This window comes from Leptodactylus fuscus, unplaced genomic scaffold (assembly GCF_031893055.1).
Source record: "Leptodactylus fuscus isolate aLepFus1 unplaced genomic scaffold, aLepFus1.hap2 HAP2_SCAFFOLD_344, whole genome shotgun sequence".
Taxonomy (NCBI): Eukaryota; Metazoa; Chordata; class Amphibia; order Anura; family Leptodactylidae; genus Leptodactylus; species Leptodactylus fuscus.
In genome coordinates this window covers 9,398-27,516 of record NW_027440367.1, presented here as the reverse complement: position 1 = coordinate 27,516, position 18,119 = coordinate 9,398, and the positions used below count along the sequence as shown (strand labels likewise).

The 18,119-nt window shown below is 44.6% G+C and overlaps 1 protein-coding gene across 1 annotated transcript in view; it reads left to right on the top strand.

Annotated features, from left to right (window-relative positions):
* LOC142187952 (attractin-like protein 1) overlaps positions 1–17,546 on the top strand; it is an 80,719-nt gene extending 63,173 nt beyond the window's left edge. Inside the window, exons 6-8 of the mRNA XM_075261743.1 lie at positions 5,203–5,377; positions 5,618–5,714; positions 17,256–17,546. Of these exons, the coding sequence (XP_075117844.1) occupies positions 5,203–5,377; positions 5,618–5,714; positions 17,256–17,546 (563 nt within the window). The remainder of the gene's footprint in view (positions 1–5,202; positions 5,378–5,617; positions 5,715–17,255) is intronic.
* The last annotated feature ends 573 nt before the right edge of the window (positions 17,547–18,119 follow it).

Here is an 18,119-nt window from a genome sequence, read left to right as displayed (position 1 = left end):
CATGTATAGTGTTATAGTGACATGTAGTGGTCATGTATAGTGTTATAGTGACATGTAGTGGTCATGTATATAGTGTTATAGTGACATGTAGTGGTCATGTATAGTGTTATAGTGACATGTAGTGGTCATGTATAGTGTTATAGTGACATGTAGTGGTCATGTATAGTGTTATAGTGACATGTAGTGGTCATGTATAGTGTTATAGTGACATGTAGTGGTCATGTATAGTGTTATAGTGACATGTAGTGGTCATGTATAGTGTTATAGTGACATGTAGGGGTGGTGTGTAGTGTTATAGTGACATGTAGTGGTCATGTATAGTGTTATAGTGACATGTAGTGGTCATGTATAGTGTTATAGTGACATGTAGTGGTCATGTATATAGTGTTATAGTGACATGTAGTGGTCATGTATAGTGTTATAGTGACATGTATTGGTCATGTATAGTGTTATAGTGACATGTAGTGGTCATGTGTAGTGTTATAGTGACATGTAGTGGTCATGTATAGTGTTATAGTGACATGTAGTGGTCATGTATAGTGTTATAGTGACATGTAGGGGTGGTGTGTAGTGTTATAGTGACATGTAGTGGTCATGTATAGTGGTATAGTGACATGTAGTGGTCATGTATAGTGTTATAGTGACATGTAGTGGTCATGTATAGTGTTATAGTGACATGTAGTGGCCATGTATAGTGTTATAGTGACATGTAGGGGTGGTGTGTAGTGTTATAGTGACATGTAGTGGTCATGTATAGTGTTATAGTGACATGTATTGGTCATGTATAGTGTTATAGTGACATGTAGTGGTCATGTATAGTGTTATAGTGACATGTAGTGGTCATGTATAGTGTTATAGTGACACCTAGTGGTCATGTATAGTGTTATAGTGACATGTAGTGGTCATGTATAGTGTTATAGTGACATGTAGTGGTCATGTATGGTGTTATAGTGACATGTATTGGTCATGTATAGTGTTATAGTGACATGTAGTGGTCATGTGTAGTGTTATAGTGACATGTAGTGGTCATGTATAGTGTTATAGTGACATGTAGGGGTGGTGTGTAGTGTTATAGTGACATGTAGTGGTCATGTATAGTGTTATAGTGACATGTAGTGGTCATGTATAGTGTTATAGTGACATGTAGTGGTCATGTATAGTGTTATAGTGACATGTAGTGGTCATGTATAGTGTTATAGTGACATGTAGGGGTGGTGTGTAGTGTTATAGTGACATGTAGTGGTCATGTATAGTGTTATAGTGACATGTAGTGGTCATGTATAGTGTTATAGTGACATGTAGTGGTCATGTATATAGTGTTATAGTGACATGTAGTGGTCATGTATAGTGTTATAGTGACATGTAGGAGTGCTGTGTAGTGTTATAGTGACATGTAGTGGTCATGTATAGTGTTATAGTGACATGTAGTGGTCATGTATAGTGTTATAGTGACATGTAGTGGTCATGTATAGTGGTATAGTGACATGTAGTGGTCATGTATAGTGGTATAGTGACATGTAGTGGTCATGTATAGTGTTATAGTGACATGTAGTGGTCATGTATAGTGGTATAGTGACATGTAGTGGTCATGTATAGTGTTATAGTGACATGTAGTGGTCATGTATATAGTGTTATAGTGACATGTAGGGGTCATGTATAGTGTTATAGTGACATGTAGTGGTCATGTATAGTGTTATAGTGACATGTAGGGGTGGTGTGTAGTGTTATAGTGACATGTAGTGGTCATGTATAGTGTTATAGTGACATGTAGTGGTCATGTATAGTGTTATATTGACATGTAGTGGTCATGTATAGTGTTATAGTGACATGTAGGGGTCATGTATAGTGGTATAGTGACATGTAGTGGTCATGTATAGTGTTATAGTGACATGTAGTGGTCATGTATAGTGTTATAGTGACATGTAGTGGTCATGTATAGTGTTATAGTGACATGTAGTGGTCATGTATAGTGTTATAGTGACATGTAGGGGTGCTGTGTAGTGTTATAGTGACATGTAGTGGTCATGTATATAGTGTTATAGTGATATGTAGTGATCATGTATAGTGTTATAGTGACGTGTAGTGGTCATGTATAGTGTTATAGTGACATGTAGTGGTCATGTATAGTGTTATAGTGACATGTAGTGGTCATGTATAGTGTTATAGTGACATGTATTGGTCATGTATAGTGTTATAGTGACATGTAGTGGTCATGTATAGTGTTATAGTGACATGTAGTGGTCATGTATAGTGTTATAGTGACATGTAGTGGTCATGTATAGTGGTATAGTGACATGTAGTGGTCATGTATAGTGTTATAGTGACATGTAGTGGTCATGTATAGTGTTATAGTGACATGTATAGTGTTATAGTGACATGTAGGGGTGCTGTGTAGTGTTATAGTGACATGTAGTGGTCATGTATAGTGGTATAGTGACATGTAGTGGTCATGTATAGTGTTATAGTGACATGTAGTGGTCATGTATAGTGTTATAGTGACATGTAGTGGTCATGTATAGTGTTATAGTGACATGTAGTGGTCATGTATAGTGTTATAGTGACATGTAGGGGTGCTGTGTAGTGTTATAGTGACATGTAGTGGTCATGTATAGTGTTATAGTGACATGTAGGGGTGGTGTGTAGTGTTATAGTGACATGTAGTGGTCATGTATAGTGTTATAGTGACATGTAGTGGTCATGTATAGTGTTATAGTGACGTGTAGTGGTCATGTATAGTGTTATAGTGACATGTAGTGGTCATGTATAGTGTTATAGTGACGTGTAGTGGTCATGTATAGTGTTATAGTGACATGTAGTGGTCATGTATAGTGTTATAGTAACATGTAGTGGTCATGTATGGTGTTATAGTGACATGTAGCGGTCATGTATGGTGTTATAGTGACATGTAGTGGTCATGTATAGTGTTATAGTGACACCTAGTGGTCATGTATAGTGTTATAGTGACATGTATTGGTCATGTGTAGTGTTATAGTGACATGTAGTGGTCATGTATAATGTTATAGTGACATGTATTGGTCATGTATAGTGGTATAGTGACATGTATTGGTCATGTATAGTGTTATAGTGACATGTATTGGTCATGTATAGTGGTATAGTGACACCTAGTGGTCATGTATAGTGTTATAGTGACACGTAGTGGTCATGTATAGTGTTATAGTGACACCTAGTGGTCATGTATAGTGTTATAGTGACATGTAGTGGTCATGTATAGTGTTATAGTGACATGTAGTGGTCATGTATAGTGTTATAGTGACATGTAGTGGTCATGTATAGTGTTATAGTGACATGTAGTGGTCATGTATATAGTGTTATAGTGACATGTAGTGGTCATGTATAGTGTTATAGTGACATGTAGTGGTCATGTATAGTGTTATAGTGACATGTAGTGGTCATGTATAGTGTTATAGTGACATGTAGTGGTCATGTATAGTGTTATAGTGACATGTAGTGGTCATGTATAGTGTTATAGTGACATGTAGTGGTCATGTATAGTGTTATAGTGACATGTAGTGGTCATGTATAGTGTTATAGTGACATGTAGTGGTCATGTATAGTGTTATAGTGACATCTAGGGGTGGTGTGTAGTGTTATAGTGACATGTAGGGGTCATGTATAGTATTATAGTGACATTTAGGGGTCATGTATAGTGTTATAGTGACATGTAGTGGTCATGTATAGTGTTATAGTGACATGTAGGGGTCATGTATAGTGTTATAGTGACATGTAGGGGTCATGTATAGTATTATAGTGACATGTAGTGGTCATGTATAGTGTTATAGTGACATGTAGTGGTCATGTATAGTGTTATAGTGACATTTAGGGGTCATGTATAGTGTTATAGTGACATGTAGTGGTCATGTATAGTGTTATAGTGACATGTAGGGGTCATGTATAGTGTTATAGTGACATGTAGTGGTCATGTATAGTATTATAGTGACATGTAGTGGTCATGTATAGTGTTATAGTGACATGTAGTGGTCATGTATAGTGTTATAGTGACATGTAGTGGTCATGTATAGTGTTATAGTGACATGTAGTGATCATGTATAGTGTTATAGTGATATGTAGTGGTCATGTATAGTGTTATAGTGACATGTAGTGGTCATGTATAGTGTTATAGTGACATGTAGTGATCATGTATAGTGTTATAGTGATATGTAGTGGTCATGTATAGTGTTATAGTGACATGTATTGGTCATGTATAGTATTATAGTGACATGTAGGGGTCATGTATAGTGTTATAGTGACATGTAGGGGTCATATATAGTATTATAGTGACATGTAGTGGTCATGTATAGTGTTATAGTGACATGTAGGGGTCATGTATAGTGTTATAGTGACATGTAGGGGTCATGTATAGTGTTATAGTGACATGTATTGGTCATGTATAGTATTATAGTGACATGTAGTGGTCATGTATAGTGTTATAGTGACATGTATTGGTCATGTATAGTATTATAGTGACATGTAGTGGTCATGTATAGTGTTATAGTGACATGTATTGGTCATGTATAGTGTTATAGTGACATGTAGTGGTCATGTATAGTGTTATAGTGACATGTATTGGTCATGTATAGTATTATAGTGACATGTAGTGGTCATGTATAGTGTTATAGTGACATGTAGTGGTCATGTATAGTGTTATAGTGACATGTAGGGGTCATGTATAGTGTTATAGTGACATGTATTGGTCATGTATAGTGTTATAGTGACATGTAGGGGTGGTGTGTAGTGTTATAGTGACATGTATTGGTCATGTATAGTATTATAGTGACATGTAGTGGTCATGTATAGTGTTATAGTGACATGTATTGGTCATGTATAGTGTTATAGTGACATGTAGTGGTCATGTATAGTGTTATAGTGACATGTATTGGTCATGTATAGTATTATAGTGACATGTAGTGGTCATGTATAGTGTTATAGTGACATGTATTGGTCATGTATAGTGTTATAGTGACATGTAGGGGTCATGTATAGTGTTATAGTGACATGTAGGGGTCATGTATAGTGTTATAGTGACATGTAGGGGTGCTGTGTAGTGTTTTGCTGTCAGGTGTCAGGCGGTTGCCTAGTCCAGTCTGTCCATTACAGCAGTGACCGGTGTCTGGGTCGCTTCCTTTCTCTATCTTTTGGGCAGAGGTCACCTCACTGACCGTCTCATTATCTTTTTGTTCCCAGGTCCAGACTGTTCGCTCAGTGTCCCCTCCACCGAATCTTACTGGATCCTGCCCAATGTGAAGCCGTTCAGCCCCTCAGTGGGTCGCGCCTCCCACAAAGCCGTCATGCATGGAAAGGTTATGTGGGTGATCGGAGGCTATGCTTTCAATTACAGCTCCTTTCAAATGGTCCTAAAGTAAGTGAACCCCTTAAGTCTGATGATGTGGGTCCAATGATTGGAGTGAGGGGTGCAGGTTGTATCTGTATGGGCACAGGGTAGGGATGGAGAGGTGTATCATGGATGAGGAGGACCCATCTTCAGTACTGGGTGAGAATCTGGGGGTATTTTATTGGAGGTTTGTCTAAAAGTAATACATTGTTTTTTTTGATTCTGGGAAAGCTGGGTCTTTATAAGCTCTGAATATTCTATTTACAGCTACAATGTGGAGAGCAGCATCTGGAATGTGGTCCCTGTGATCCCCGTGCATACCGCCCCCCCTCAGAGATACGGACACTCACTGGCGCTCTACCAGGTGAGGACCTTCTCAGGTTACCAAATATGACACAGATCGATGGAGCATCACTGCGAGGGCAGACGTCCCCCTACACATTTCTAGGGTCATAAGAGATTGCTGGACTTGGAGAATGGAGTAGCAAGAGGGAAGTGACAAAGTACAACCTGTCATACCTGAGCTCAGCCTCTAGATGGCAGTAGTGACCTTCAGGACACAGCAACCCTCATAGCTAAATGGCAGCGGTAGAGGAGGACAAGAGACTGCGGGTGCATCATATAGCGGAGGACACAGCACCGGAATATCCTCCGACCACAGAGATTATATCAGAGCAGGAGCAGCCAAAGTCACTGCAACACCAGAAAATGGTGGATATGGGGGGCAGTAAGGTTACTATATGTCCTGCAATAGATCCTATTAAGAAGGAAATGGCTGATAACAGATAGTAATAGATTGTATTCCCCTGTCCTACAGTCAGCCTCTCCTCTCCTGACATGGCTGATAACAGATAGTAATAGATTGTATTCCCCTGTCCTACAGTCGGCCTCTCCTCTCCTGACATGGCTGATAACAGATAGTAATAGATTGTATTCTCCTGTCCTACAGTCGGCCTCTCCTCTCCTGACATGGCTGATAACAGATAGTAATAGATTGTATTCCCCTGTCCTACAGTCGGCCTCTCCTCTCCTGACATGGCTGATAACAGATAGTAATAGATTGTATTCCCCTGTCCTACAGTCGGCCTCTCCTCTCCTGACATGGCTGATAACAGATAGTAATAGATTGTATTCCCCTGTCCTACAGTCGGCCTCTCCTCTCCTGACATGGCTGATAACAGATAGTAATAGATTGTATTCCCCTGTCCTACAGTCGGCCTCTCCTCTCCTGACATGGCTGATACCAGATAGTAATAGATTGTATTCTCCTGTCCTACAGTCGGCCTCTCCTCTCCTGACATGGCTGATAACAGATAGTAATAGATTGTATTCCCCTGTCCTACAGTCGGCCTCTCCTCTCCTGACATGGCTGATAACAGAAAGTAATAGATTGTATTCCCCTGTCCTACAGTCGGCCTCTCCCCTCCTGACATGACTGATAACAGATAGTAATAGATTGTATTCCCCTGTCCTACAGTCGGCCTCTCCTCTCCTGACATGGCTGATAACAGATAGTAATAGATTGTATTCCCCTGTCCTACAGTCGGCCTCTCCCCTCCTGACATGACTGATACCAGATAGTAATAGATTGTATTCTCCTGTCCTACAGTCGGCCTCTCCTCTCCTGACATGGCTGATAACAGATAGTAATAGATTGTATTCCCCTGTCCTACAGTCGGCCTCTCCTCTCCTGACATGGCTGATAACAGAAAGTAATAGATTGTATTCCCCTGTCCTACAGTCGGCCTCTCCCCTCCTGACATGACTGATAACAGATAGTAATAGATTGTATTCTCCTGTCCTACAGTCGGCCTCTCCTCTCCTGACATGGCTGATAACAGATAGTAATAGATTGTATTCCCCTGTCCTACAGTCGGCCTCTCCTCTCCTGACATGGCTGATAACAGATAGTAATAGATTGTATTCCCCTGTCCTACAGTCGGCCTCTCCTCTCCTGACATGGCTGATACCAGATAGTAATAGATTGTATTCTCCTGTCCTACAGTCGGCCTCTCCTCTCCTGACATGGCTGATAACAGATAGTAATAGATTGTATTCCCCTGTCCTACAGTCGGCCTCTCCTCTCCTGACATGGCTGATAACAGAAAGTAATAGATTGTATTCCCCTGTCCTACAGTCGGCCTCTCCCCTCCTGACATGACTGATAACAGATAGTAATAGATTGTATTCCCCTGTCCTACAGTCGGCCTCTCCCCTCCTGACATGGCTGATAACAGATAGTAATAGATTGTATTCTCCTGTCCTACAGTCGGCCTCTCCTCTCCTGACATGGCTGATAACAGATAGTAATAGATTGTATTCCCCTGTCCTACAGTCGGCCTCTCCTCTCCTGACATGGCTGATAACAGATAGTAATAGATTGTATTCCCCTGTCCTACAGTCGGCCTCTCCCCTCCTGACATGGCTGATAACAGATAGTAATAGATTGTATTCTCCTGTCCTACAGTCGGCCTGTCCTCTCCTGACATGGTTGATAACAGATAGTAATAGATTGTATTCTCCTGTCCTACAGTCGGCCTCTCCTCTCCTGACATGGCTGATAACAGATAGTAATAGATTGTATTCTCCTGTCCTACAGTCGGCCTCTCCCCTCCTGACATGGCTGATAACAGATAGTAATAGATTGTATTCCCCTGTCCTACAGTCGGCCTCTCCTGACATGGCTGATAACAGATAGTAATAGATTGTATTCTCCTGTCCTACAGTCGGCCTCTCCTCTCCTGACATGGCTGATAACAGATAGTAATAGATTGTATTCTCCTGTCCTGCAGTCGGCCTCTCCTCTCCTGACATGGCTGATAACAGATAGTAATAGATTGTATTCCCCTGTCCTACAGTCGGCCTCTCCTCTCCTGACATGGCTGATAACAGATAGTAATAGATTGTATTCTCCTGTCCTACAGTCGGCCTCTCCTGACGTGGCTGATAACAGATAGTAATAGATTGTATTCCCCTGTCCTACAGTCGGCCTCTCCCCTCCTGACATGGCTGATAACAGATAGTAATAGATTGTATTCCCCTGTCCTACAGTCGGCCTCTCCTCTCCTAACATGACTGATAACAGATAGTAATAGATTGTATTCCCCTGTCCTACACTTGGCCTGTCCTCTCCTGACATGGCTGATAACAGATAGTAATAGATTGTATTCCCCTGTCCTACAGTCGGCCTCTCCTCTCCTGACATGGCTGATAACAGATAGTAATAGATTGTATTCCCCTGTCCTACAGTCGGCCTCTCCTGACATGGCTGATAACAGATAGTAATAGATTGTATTCTCCTGTCCTACAGTCGGCCTCTCCTCTCCTGACATGGCTGATAACAGATAGTAATAGATTGTATTCTCCTGTCCTACAGTCAGCGTCTCCTCTCCTGACATGGCTGATAACAGATAGTAATAGATTGTATTCCCCTGTCCTGCAGTCGGCCTCTCCTCTCCTGACATGGCTGATAACAGATAGTAATAGATTGTATTCCCCTGTCCTACAGTCGGCCTCTCCTCTCCTGACATGGCTGATAACAGATAGTAATAGATTGTATTCTCCTGTCCTACAGTCGGCCTCTCCTCTCCTGACATGGCTGATAACAGATAGTAATAGATTGTATTCTCCTGTCCTACAGTCGGCCTCTCCCCTCCTGACATGGCTGATAACAGATGGTAATAGATTGTATTCCCCTGTCCTACAGTCGGCCTCTCCCCTCCTGACATGGCTGATAACAGATAGTAATAGATTGTATTCCCCTGTCCTACAGTCGGCCTGTCCTCTCCTGACATGGCTGATAACAGATAGTAATAGATTGTATTCCCCTGTCCTACAGTCGGCCTCTCCCCTCCTGACATGGCTGATAACAGATAGTAATAGATTGTATTCCCCTGTCCTACAGTCGGCCTCTCCTCTCCTGACATGGCTGATAACAGATAGTAATAGATTGTATTCCCCTGTCCTACAGTCGGCCTCTCCTCTCCTGACATGGCTGATAACAGATAGTAATAGATTGTATTCTCCTGTCCTACAGTCGGCCTCTCCTCTCCTGACATGGCTGATAACAGATAGTAATAGATTGTATTCCCCTGTCCTACAGTCGGCCTCTCCTCTCCTGACATGGCTGATAACAGAAAGTAATAGATTGTATTCCCCTGTGCTACAGTCGGCCTCTCCCCTCCTGACATGGCTGATAACAGATAGTAATAGATTGTATTCTCCTGTCCTACAGTCGGCCTCTCCTCCCCTGACATGGCTGATAACAGATAGTAATAGATTGTATTCTCCTGTCCTACAGTCGGCCTCTCCTCCCCTGACATGGCTGATAACAGATAGTAATAGATTGTATTCTCCTGTCCTACAGTCGGCCTCTCCTCTCCTGACATGGCTGATAACAGATAGTAATAGATTGTATTCCCCTGTCCTACAGTCGGCCTCTCCTCTCCTGACATGGCTGATAACAGATAGTAATAGATTGTATTCCCCTGTCCTACAGTCGGCCTCTCCTCTCCTGACATGGCTGATAACAGAAAGTAATAGATTGTATTCCCCTGTCCTACAGTCGGCCTCTCCTCTCCTGACATGGCTGATAACAGATAGTAATAGATTGTATTCCCCTGTCCTACAGTCGGCCTCTCCCCTCCTGACATGGCTGATAACAGATAGTAATAGATTGTATTCCCCTGTCCTACAGTCGGCCTCTCCCCTCCTGACATGGCTGATAACAGATAGTAATAGATTGTATTCCCCTGTCCTACAGTCGGCCTCTCCTCTCCTGACATGGCTGATAACAGAAAGTAATAGATTGTATTCCCCTGTGCTACAGTCGGCCTCTCCCCTCCTGACATGGCTGATAACAGATAGTAATAGATTGTATTCTCCTGTCCTACAGTCGGCCTCTCCTCCCCTGACATGGCTGATAACAGATAGTAATAGATTGTATTCCCCTGTCCTACAGTCGGCCTCTCCCCTCCTGACATGGCTGATAACAGATAGTAATAGATTGTATTCCCCTGTCCTACAGTCGGCCTCTCCTCTCCTGATATGGCTGATAACAGATAGTAATAGATTGTATTCCCCTGTCCTACAGTCGGCCTCTCCTCTCCTGACATGGCTGATAACAGATAGTAATAGATTGTATTCCCCTGTCCTACAGTCGGCCTCTCCTCTCCTGACATGGCAGATAACAGATAGTAATAGATTGTATTCCCCTGTCCTACAGTCGGCCTCTCCCCTCCTGACATGGCTGATAACAGATAGTAATAGATTGTATTCCCCTGTCCTACAGTCGGCCTCTCCTGACATGGCTGATAACAGATAGTAATAGATTGTATTCCCCTGTCCTACAGTCGGCCTCTCCTCTCCTGACATGGCTGATAACAGATAGTAATAGATTGTATTCCCCTGTCCTACAGTCGGCCTCTCCTCTCCTGACATGGCTGATAACAGATAGTAATAGATTGTATTCCCTTGTCCTACAGTCGGCCTCTCCTCTCCTGACATGGCTGATAACAGATAGTAATAGATTGTATTCCCCTGTCCTACAGTCGGCCTCTCCTCTCCTGACATGGCTGATAACAGATAGTAATAGATTGTATTCTCCTGTCCTACAGTCGGCCTCTCCCCTCCTGACATGGCTGATAACAGATAGTAATAGATTGTATTCCCCTGTCCTACAGTCGGCCTCTCCTGACATGGCAGATAACAGATAGTAATAGATTGTATTCCCCTGTCCTACAGTCGGCCTCTCCCCTCCTGACATGGCTGATAACAGATAGTAATAGATTGTATTCCCCTGTCCTACAGTCGGCCTCTCCTCTCCTGATATGGCAGATAACAGATAGTAATAGATTGTATTCCCCTGTCCTACAGTCGGCCTCTCCTCTCCTGACATGGCTGATAACAGATAGTAATAGATTGTATTCCCCTGTCCTACAGTCGGCCTCTCCTGACATGGCTGATAACAGATAGTAATAGATTGTATTCTCCTGTCCTACAGTCGGCCTCTCCTCTCCTGACATGGCTGATAACAGATAGTAATAGATTGTATTCCTCTGTCCTACTGTCAGCCTCTCCTGACATGGCTGATAACAGATAGTAATAGATTGTATTCTCCTGTCCTACAGTCGGCCTCTCCTGACATGGCTGATAACAGATAGTAATAGATTGTATTCTCCTGTCCTACAGTCGGCCTCTCCTCTCCTGACATGGCTGATAAAAGATAGTAATAGATTGTATTCTCCTGTCCTACAGTCGGCCTCTCCTGACATGGCTGATAACAGATAGTAATAGATTGTATTCCCCTGTCCTACAGTCGGCCTCTCCTCTCCTGACATGGCTGATAACAGATAGTAATAGATTGTATTCCCCTGTCCTACAGTCGGCCTCTCCTGACATGGCTGATAACAGATAGTAATAGATTGTATTCCCCTGTCCTACAGTCGGCCTCTCCTCTCCTGACATGGCTGATAACAGATAGTAATAGATTGTATTCCCCTGTCCTACAGTCGGCCTCTCCTCTCCTGACATGGCTGATAACAGATAGTAATAGATTGTATTCCCTTGTCCTACAGTCGGCCTCTCCCCTCCTGACATGGCTGATAACAGATAGTAATAGATTGTATTCCCCTGTCCTACAGTCGGCCTCTCCTCTCCTGACATGGCTGATAACAGATAGTAATAGATTGTATTCTCCTGTCCTACAGTCGGCCTCTCCCCTCCTGACATGGCAGATAACAGATAGTAATAGATTGTATTCCCCTGTCCTACAGTCGGCCTCTCCCCTCCTGACATGGCTGATAACAGATAGTAATAGATTGTATTCTCCTGTCCTACAGTCGGCCTCTCCTCTCCTGACATGGCTGATAACAGATAGTAATAGATTGTATTGCCCTGTCCTACAGTCGACCTCTCCCCTCCTGACATGGCAGATAACAGATAGTAATAGATTGTATTCTCCTGTCCTACAGTCGGCCTCTCCTCTCCTGACATGGCTGATAACAGATAGTAATAGATTGTATTCTCCTGTCCTACAGTCGGCCTCTCCTCTCCTGACATGGCTGATAACAGATAGTAATAGATTGTATTCCCCTGTCCTACAGTCGGCCTCTCCTCTCCTGACATGGCTGATAACAGATAGTAATAGATTGTATTCCCCTGTCCTACAGTCGGCCTCTCCTCTCCTGACATGGCTGATAACAGATAGTAATAGATTGTATTCCCCTGTCCTACAGTCGGCCTCTCCTCTCCTGACATGGCTGATAACAGATAGTAATAGATTGTATTCCCCTGTCCTACAGTCGGCCTCTCCTCTCCTGACATGGCTGATAACAGATAGTAATAGATTGTATTCCCTTGTCCTACAGTCGGCCTCTCCCCTCCTGACATGGCTGATAACAGATAGTAATAGATTGTATTCCCCTGTCCTACAGTCGGCCTCTCCTCTCCTGACATGGCTGATAACAGATAGTAATAGATTGTATTCTCCTGTCCTACAGTCGGCCTCTCCCCTCCTGACATGGCAGATAACAGATAGTAATAGATTGTATTCCCCTGTCCTACAGTCGGCCTCTCCCCTCCTGACATGGCTGATAACAGATAGTAATAGATTGTATTCCCCTGTCCTACAGTCGGCCTCTCCCCTCCTGACATGGCTGATAACAGATAGTAATAGATTGTATTCTCCTGTCCTACAGTCGGCCTCTCCTCTCCTGACATGGCTGATAACAGATAGTAATAGATTGTATTCCCCTGTCCTACAGTCGGCCTCTCCTCTCCTGACATGGCTGATAACAGATAGTAATAGATTGTATTCCCTTGTCCTACAGTCGGCCTCTCCCCTCCTGACATGGCTGATAACAGATAGTAATAGATTGTATTCCCCTGTCCTACAGTCGGCCTCTCCTCTCCTGACATGGCTGATAACAGATAGTAATAGATTGTATTCTCCTGTCCTACAGTCGGCCTCTCCCCTCCTGACATGGCAGATAACAGATAGTAATAGATTGTATTCCCCTGTCCTACAGTCGGCCTCTCCCCTCCTGACATGGCTGATAACAGATAGTAATAGATTGTATTCTCCTGTCCTACAGTCGGCCTCTCCTCTCCTGACATGGCTGATAACAGATAGTAATAGATTGTATTGCCCTGTCCTACAGTCGGCCTCTCCCCTCCTGACATGGCAGATAACAGATAGTAATAGATTGTATTCTCCTGTCCTACAGTCGGCCTCTCCTCTCCTGACATGGCTGATAACAGATAGTAATAGATTGTATTCTCCTGTCCTACAGTCGGCCTCTCCTCTCCTGACATGGCTGATAACAGATAGTAATAGATTGTATTCCCCTGTCCTACAGTCGGCCTCTCCTCTCCTGACATGGCTGATAACAGATAGTAATAGATTGTATTCTCCTGTCCTACAGTCGGCCTCTCCTCTCCTGACATGGCTGATAACAGATAGTAATAGATTGTATTCTCCTGTCCTACAGTCGGCCTCTCCTCTCCTGACATGGCTGATAACAGATAGTAATAGATTGTATTCCCCTGTCCTACAGTCGGCCTCTCCTCTCCTGACATGGCTGATAACAGATAGTAATAGATTGTATTCCCCTGTCCTACAGTCGGCCTCTCCTCTCCTGACATGGCAGATAACAGATAGTAATAGATTGTATTCCCCTGTCCTACAGTCGGCCTCTCCCCTCCTGACATGGCTGATAACAGATAGTAATAGATTGTATTCCCCTGTCCTACAGTCGGCCTCTCCTCTCCTGACATGGCTGATAACAGATAGTAATAGATTGTATTGCCCTGTCCTACAGTCGGCCTCTCCCCTCCTGACATGGCAGATAACAGATAGTAATAGATTGTATTCCCCTGTCCTACAGTCGGCCTCTCCTCTCCTGACATGGCTGATAACAGATAGTAATAGATTGTATTCTCCTGTCCTACAGTCGGCCTCTCCTCTCCTGACATGGCTGATAACAGATAGTAATAGATTGTATTCCCCTGTCCTACAGTCGGCCTCTCCTCTCCTGACATGGCTGATAACAGATAGTAATAGATTGTATTCCTCTGTCCTACAGTCGGCCTCTCCTCTCCTGACATGGCTGATAACAGATAGTAATAGATTGTATTCCCCTGTCCTACAGTCGGCCTCTCCCCTCCTGACATGGCTGATAACAGATAGTAATAGATTGTATTCTCCTGTCCTACAGTCGGCCTCTCCTCTCCTGACATGGCTGATAACAGATAGTAATAGATTGTATTCTCCTGTCCTACAGTCGGCCTCTCCCCTCCTGACATGGCTGATACCAGATAGTAATAGATTGTAGTCACTTGGAGAGCTGTGTCGTGTATTGGATGATACCCAGCTTTCCCAGGCCGGGATAGTGAGTGTGGTTTGTCCCCGTCTCGCCGCCTCCTCCGCCTGGCGCTCATGATTTATGGATGTTGCGGCTTCCTCGGGGTTTATCTATCGGAGCAGCTGCTGCTGTTTAATAAATAATCCGCTGATGTCTGTCACCTTTAGCTGCGTTTTCCCTGGAGAGCGGCGGCGCTGGCGCTGATCGTCTCTGCAGTAACGCGCCGGCGCCCCGCAGTTATGGCGGCTGCTCCCGGTCTACATTTATTAATCCACATCTGAGCAGAGTCTTTAGGGTCTGACACCCCCAGGTATAGGATCTACTCCTGGCTATGGGCAGTTGTCAGTGAACTAGTGCAGGGCTGAGAGGAGAAGAGGATGCAGATAGCAAGAGTCTGTTTATGAACCAGGGTGCTCAGGATGAACAGGTCTGTAGGTCCCGGCTATACTGCGAAGCCCTTAGAGCAGGGGATTGTGCGAAGATGCAGCGACTATAATAACCCTGTGGCTGCCATCTATGGAGGGCGCCTGGGTGAGGGGTTACTGTGGTCTATAGTTCTCCTTGGTGGGGTTGTGATTTATGGGGCTGCTGAGTGGGGGCGCTGTGATCTTTTGGGCTCCTGGACGGGAAGGGTGGGGAAGGTTAAGGGAGGTGTTATTGGGTTCCTGGGGGTTCCCTACAATTCACATCTGTGTGGTTTATGGCAGGCGATGGCGGACCGGTGGGCGATGGCGCGCACTTGTCGTACTTGTAGAGGAATTGTACCATAAAGTGACGGTTGTGTTGTCTCCAATCCCTGCGAGTGTTATCTACCTGGCGGAGGAGCGGCGTCCCGCGAGACGGTCCCTGTCACTGACTGCCGCTGAAGTGTGAATCTATCCCAGTCACAGATACGAATCCCGGCTGATTTCTGGCCTGCGTCCTCCAGTCACCTCATATATACATTACCCATTTTATGAGACATGCTGATATATACTCCAGTCACATCCAAAGCTGCATTCCCAATTCTGCTGCTTGCTATGGGAAACAGTCAGCAAGCTCCTGGTTAGATGCAACTCCGCACTATACATGGCCATGAGCGCAACATCTCTTATTAGCCTTGCTGAGGCCTGTAGTCCGTCCCAGCAAAGCTTTGGCTAATGGAACGTGTTGCAGCTTTTTCAGTTTCTTGGCATTTCACGATCCTTTTGCTGTCTGTGAATGAGAATTTCCTAATTTATGCACAGCTGATGGTTTGTTACAATGTATCAAGTCTAGACAAATCTGTTACATTTTACCTGCACTCATACATTGTAACAAAATGATGAAAAGCTTTGTGTTACTGATGTGTCTGAATCTAATTGTAACGAAGCCTCAGCTGTAAGAAATGTTTGAGCCGGACAGGTAATCTGTTCCATTCACTGACAGTAAGCAGAGCCACGTAGGAGGGGCCGGCAGCCAAACGCTCCTTAGGATTACTCACTATGCCAGTGTAACTTATAGGCTGCGCTCATCCGCCCCCTTATTCTTCTGTTTGGTGGACTGCGGCGTGGCGGTATTACACGGCTGCAACATTCTGCGTCCTCATTTCGTACTCGCCTCCATCACTCTGGGAAATCTTCACCCTGAGCCGCCGCTCGCTGTGACATAATGTTTAATATCAGATTATGGAGGAAGAAAACCTGATAATCTGCGCGGTGCCATCTGTCTGTAATTACACTCCGCGGGGGGCTTCTAGCCGGACTTACAACGCCTTCAGACTACAGCGCTGTCACTCGCAGACGAGACGCCACCGCCGACACATTGTTACAATAAACGTAGAAAACGTCAGTATGAAGAGGTGGCTGAAGAATGAGCCGGAGGAACACGGACGGCGCCGAAAATGACCGCACAATGTCCGATACAAAGTCATGTGTAATAACCTGTCATGTGAACCTCGTCTTATTCTCAACCCAACCAACAAGATTATAAACGCCAGCGGTCCCTGCGGTCAGACCCGGCGCCGTCGCGCACTTCTACGCCTCACATCCTCCTCAGTTCTCCGCTCTCACTATGTTACATGTTCTCTGTTTAGTTATATCCAGTTTTGGGAAAGTTGGATGAAAATCAATATGGCCGCCATCACCTCTCCCACTAGGGGTGTCACTCAGCTTTTCCAGGCTTCTGAATAGCAAACCTCTCCCATACTGCGGCATTACTAGAAAGCTGGGTGACAACCACAGTGAGGAGGAGACGTTCTGGGCACCCAGCTTTCCCAACAGCAAATACAATGTATAGATGGCTAAAGAGAATGTGTATTTATTCACAGCCTCCTGGTTAATGAGTAGAATGAGAAAACTGCAGTGAAGACTGACACAACAGGCAGAGGGGTTTACAAGGGGATAGGAATTCTGTAACCCGTGTATAATTAGGGGTTCTCCAGCTGTGTGTATGCATTGCTTCTTGTGTCATGTACAGGAGAGAGCTGACACCTGGATGACAACTCCTATATGCACGTTGGTGGTTGTCAGACCCCTGCATCTTTATATAATACAATCTCCCCCTCCCCATTTCTGTTCCTCCAGGATGAAATCTACATGTACGGGGGAAAGATTGAGACCAGCGGGGGAAACATCACCAATGAGCTCTGGGTCTTCGATATCTCCAGCAAGTCGTGGAGCACGCGGACGCCGCTCGTCCTCAATCACGGACAGCACTACGCAGTGGAGGGACACACGGCGCACATCCTGGAGCTGGACAGCCGCGAGGTGGTGATGCTCGTCATTTTCGGGTATTCCTCAGTCTACGGCTACATCAGCAACGTCCAGGAGTATTACCTGAGTGAGTGTTACACTGGCAGCGCGATCTGGGATTAGATGGGAATTGTGTTGTGACCCCAAAATATTGCAGAAAATATCCCAACGTCCTGCGTGTCGTATAAATCCATGGCGAAATAAAATACTGAGGATGGGGGCAGTACAGGGTGTAATACAGCGTAGGCCGAGGGTGGGGGATGGAAGGATTGCTCTCTGCTACCTGTGTCCCCCGTACAGGGGCGGAGTCATCTTCAGTCTATCTAAGCCCATGTTACCTGGCAGTGGTGGCTGATCCTCCGTATAGTGGGGGGGCGAGCGGCTCCTGTCACATTCTCCCCAGGCTCACATGTGCAGCCTGTCACCTCCCATTATCTGTGAAAAGATCAAGGGAAGAAATGATCAGAAGCCGAGTCTTGTCAGATTTACATCATTACCCACAGAGAGGTGAAGTCCGAATCTGCAGGAGAAACCCAATGCAAGAAAAGAAGCTGTATAATAATACCGAATCTTATAATAGAGAAGTGGGGAATGAGGAAGAAACTGGAAAGGAGTGTATATCCCACCCAGATACCCTACACCCCAACCTCTAACTCCATCATACACATCATCTACAGATATATCCCGTATTATACT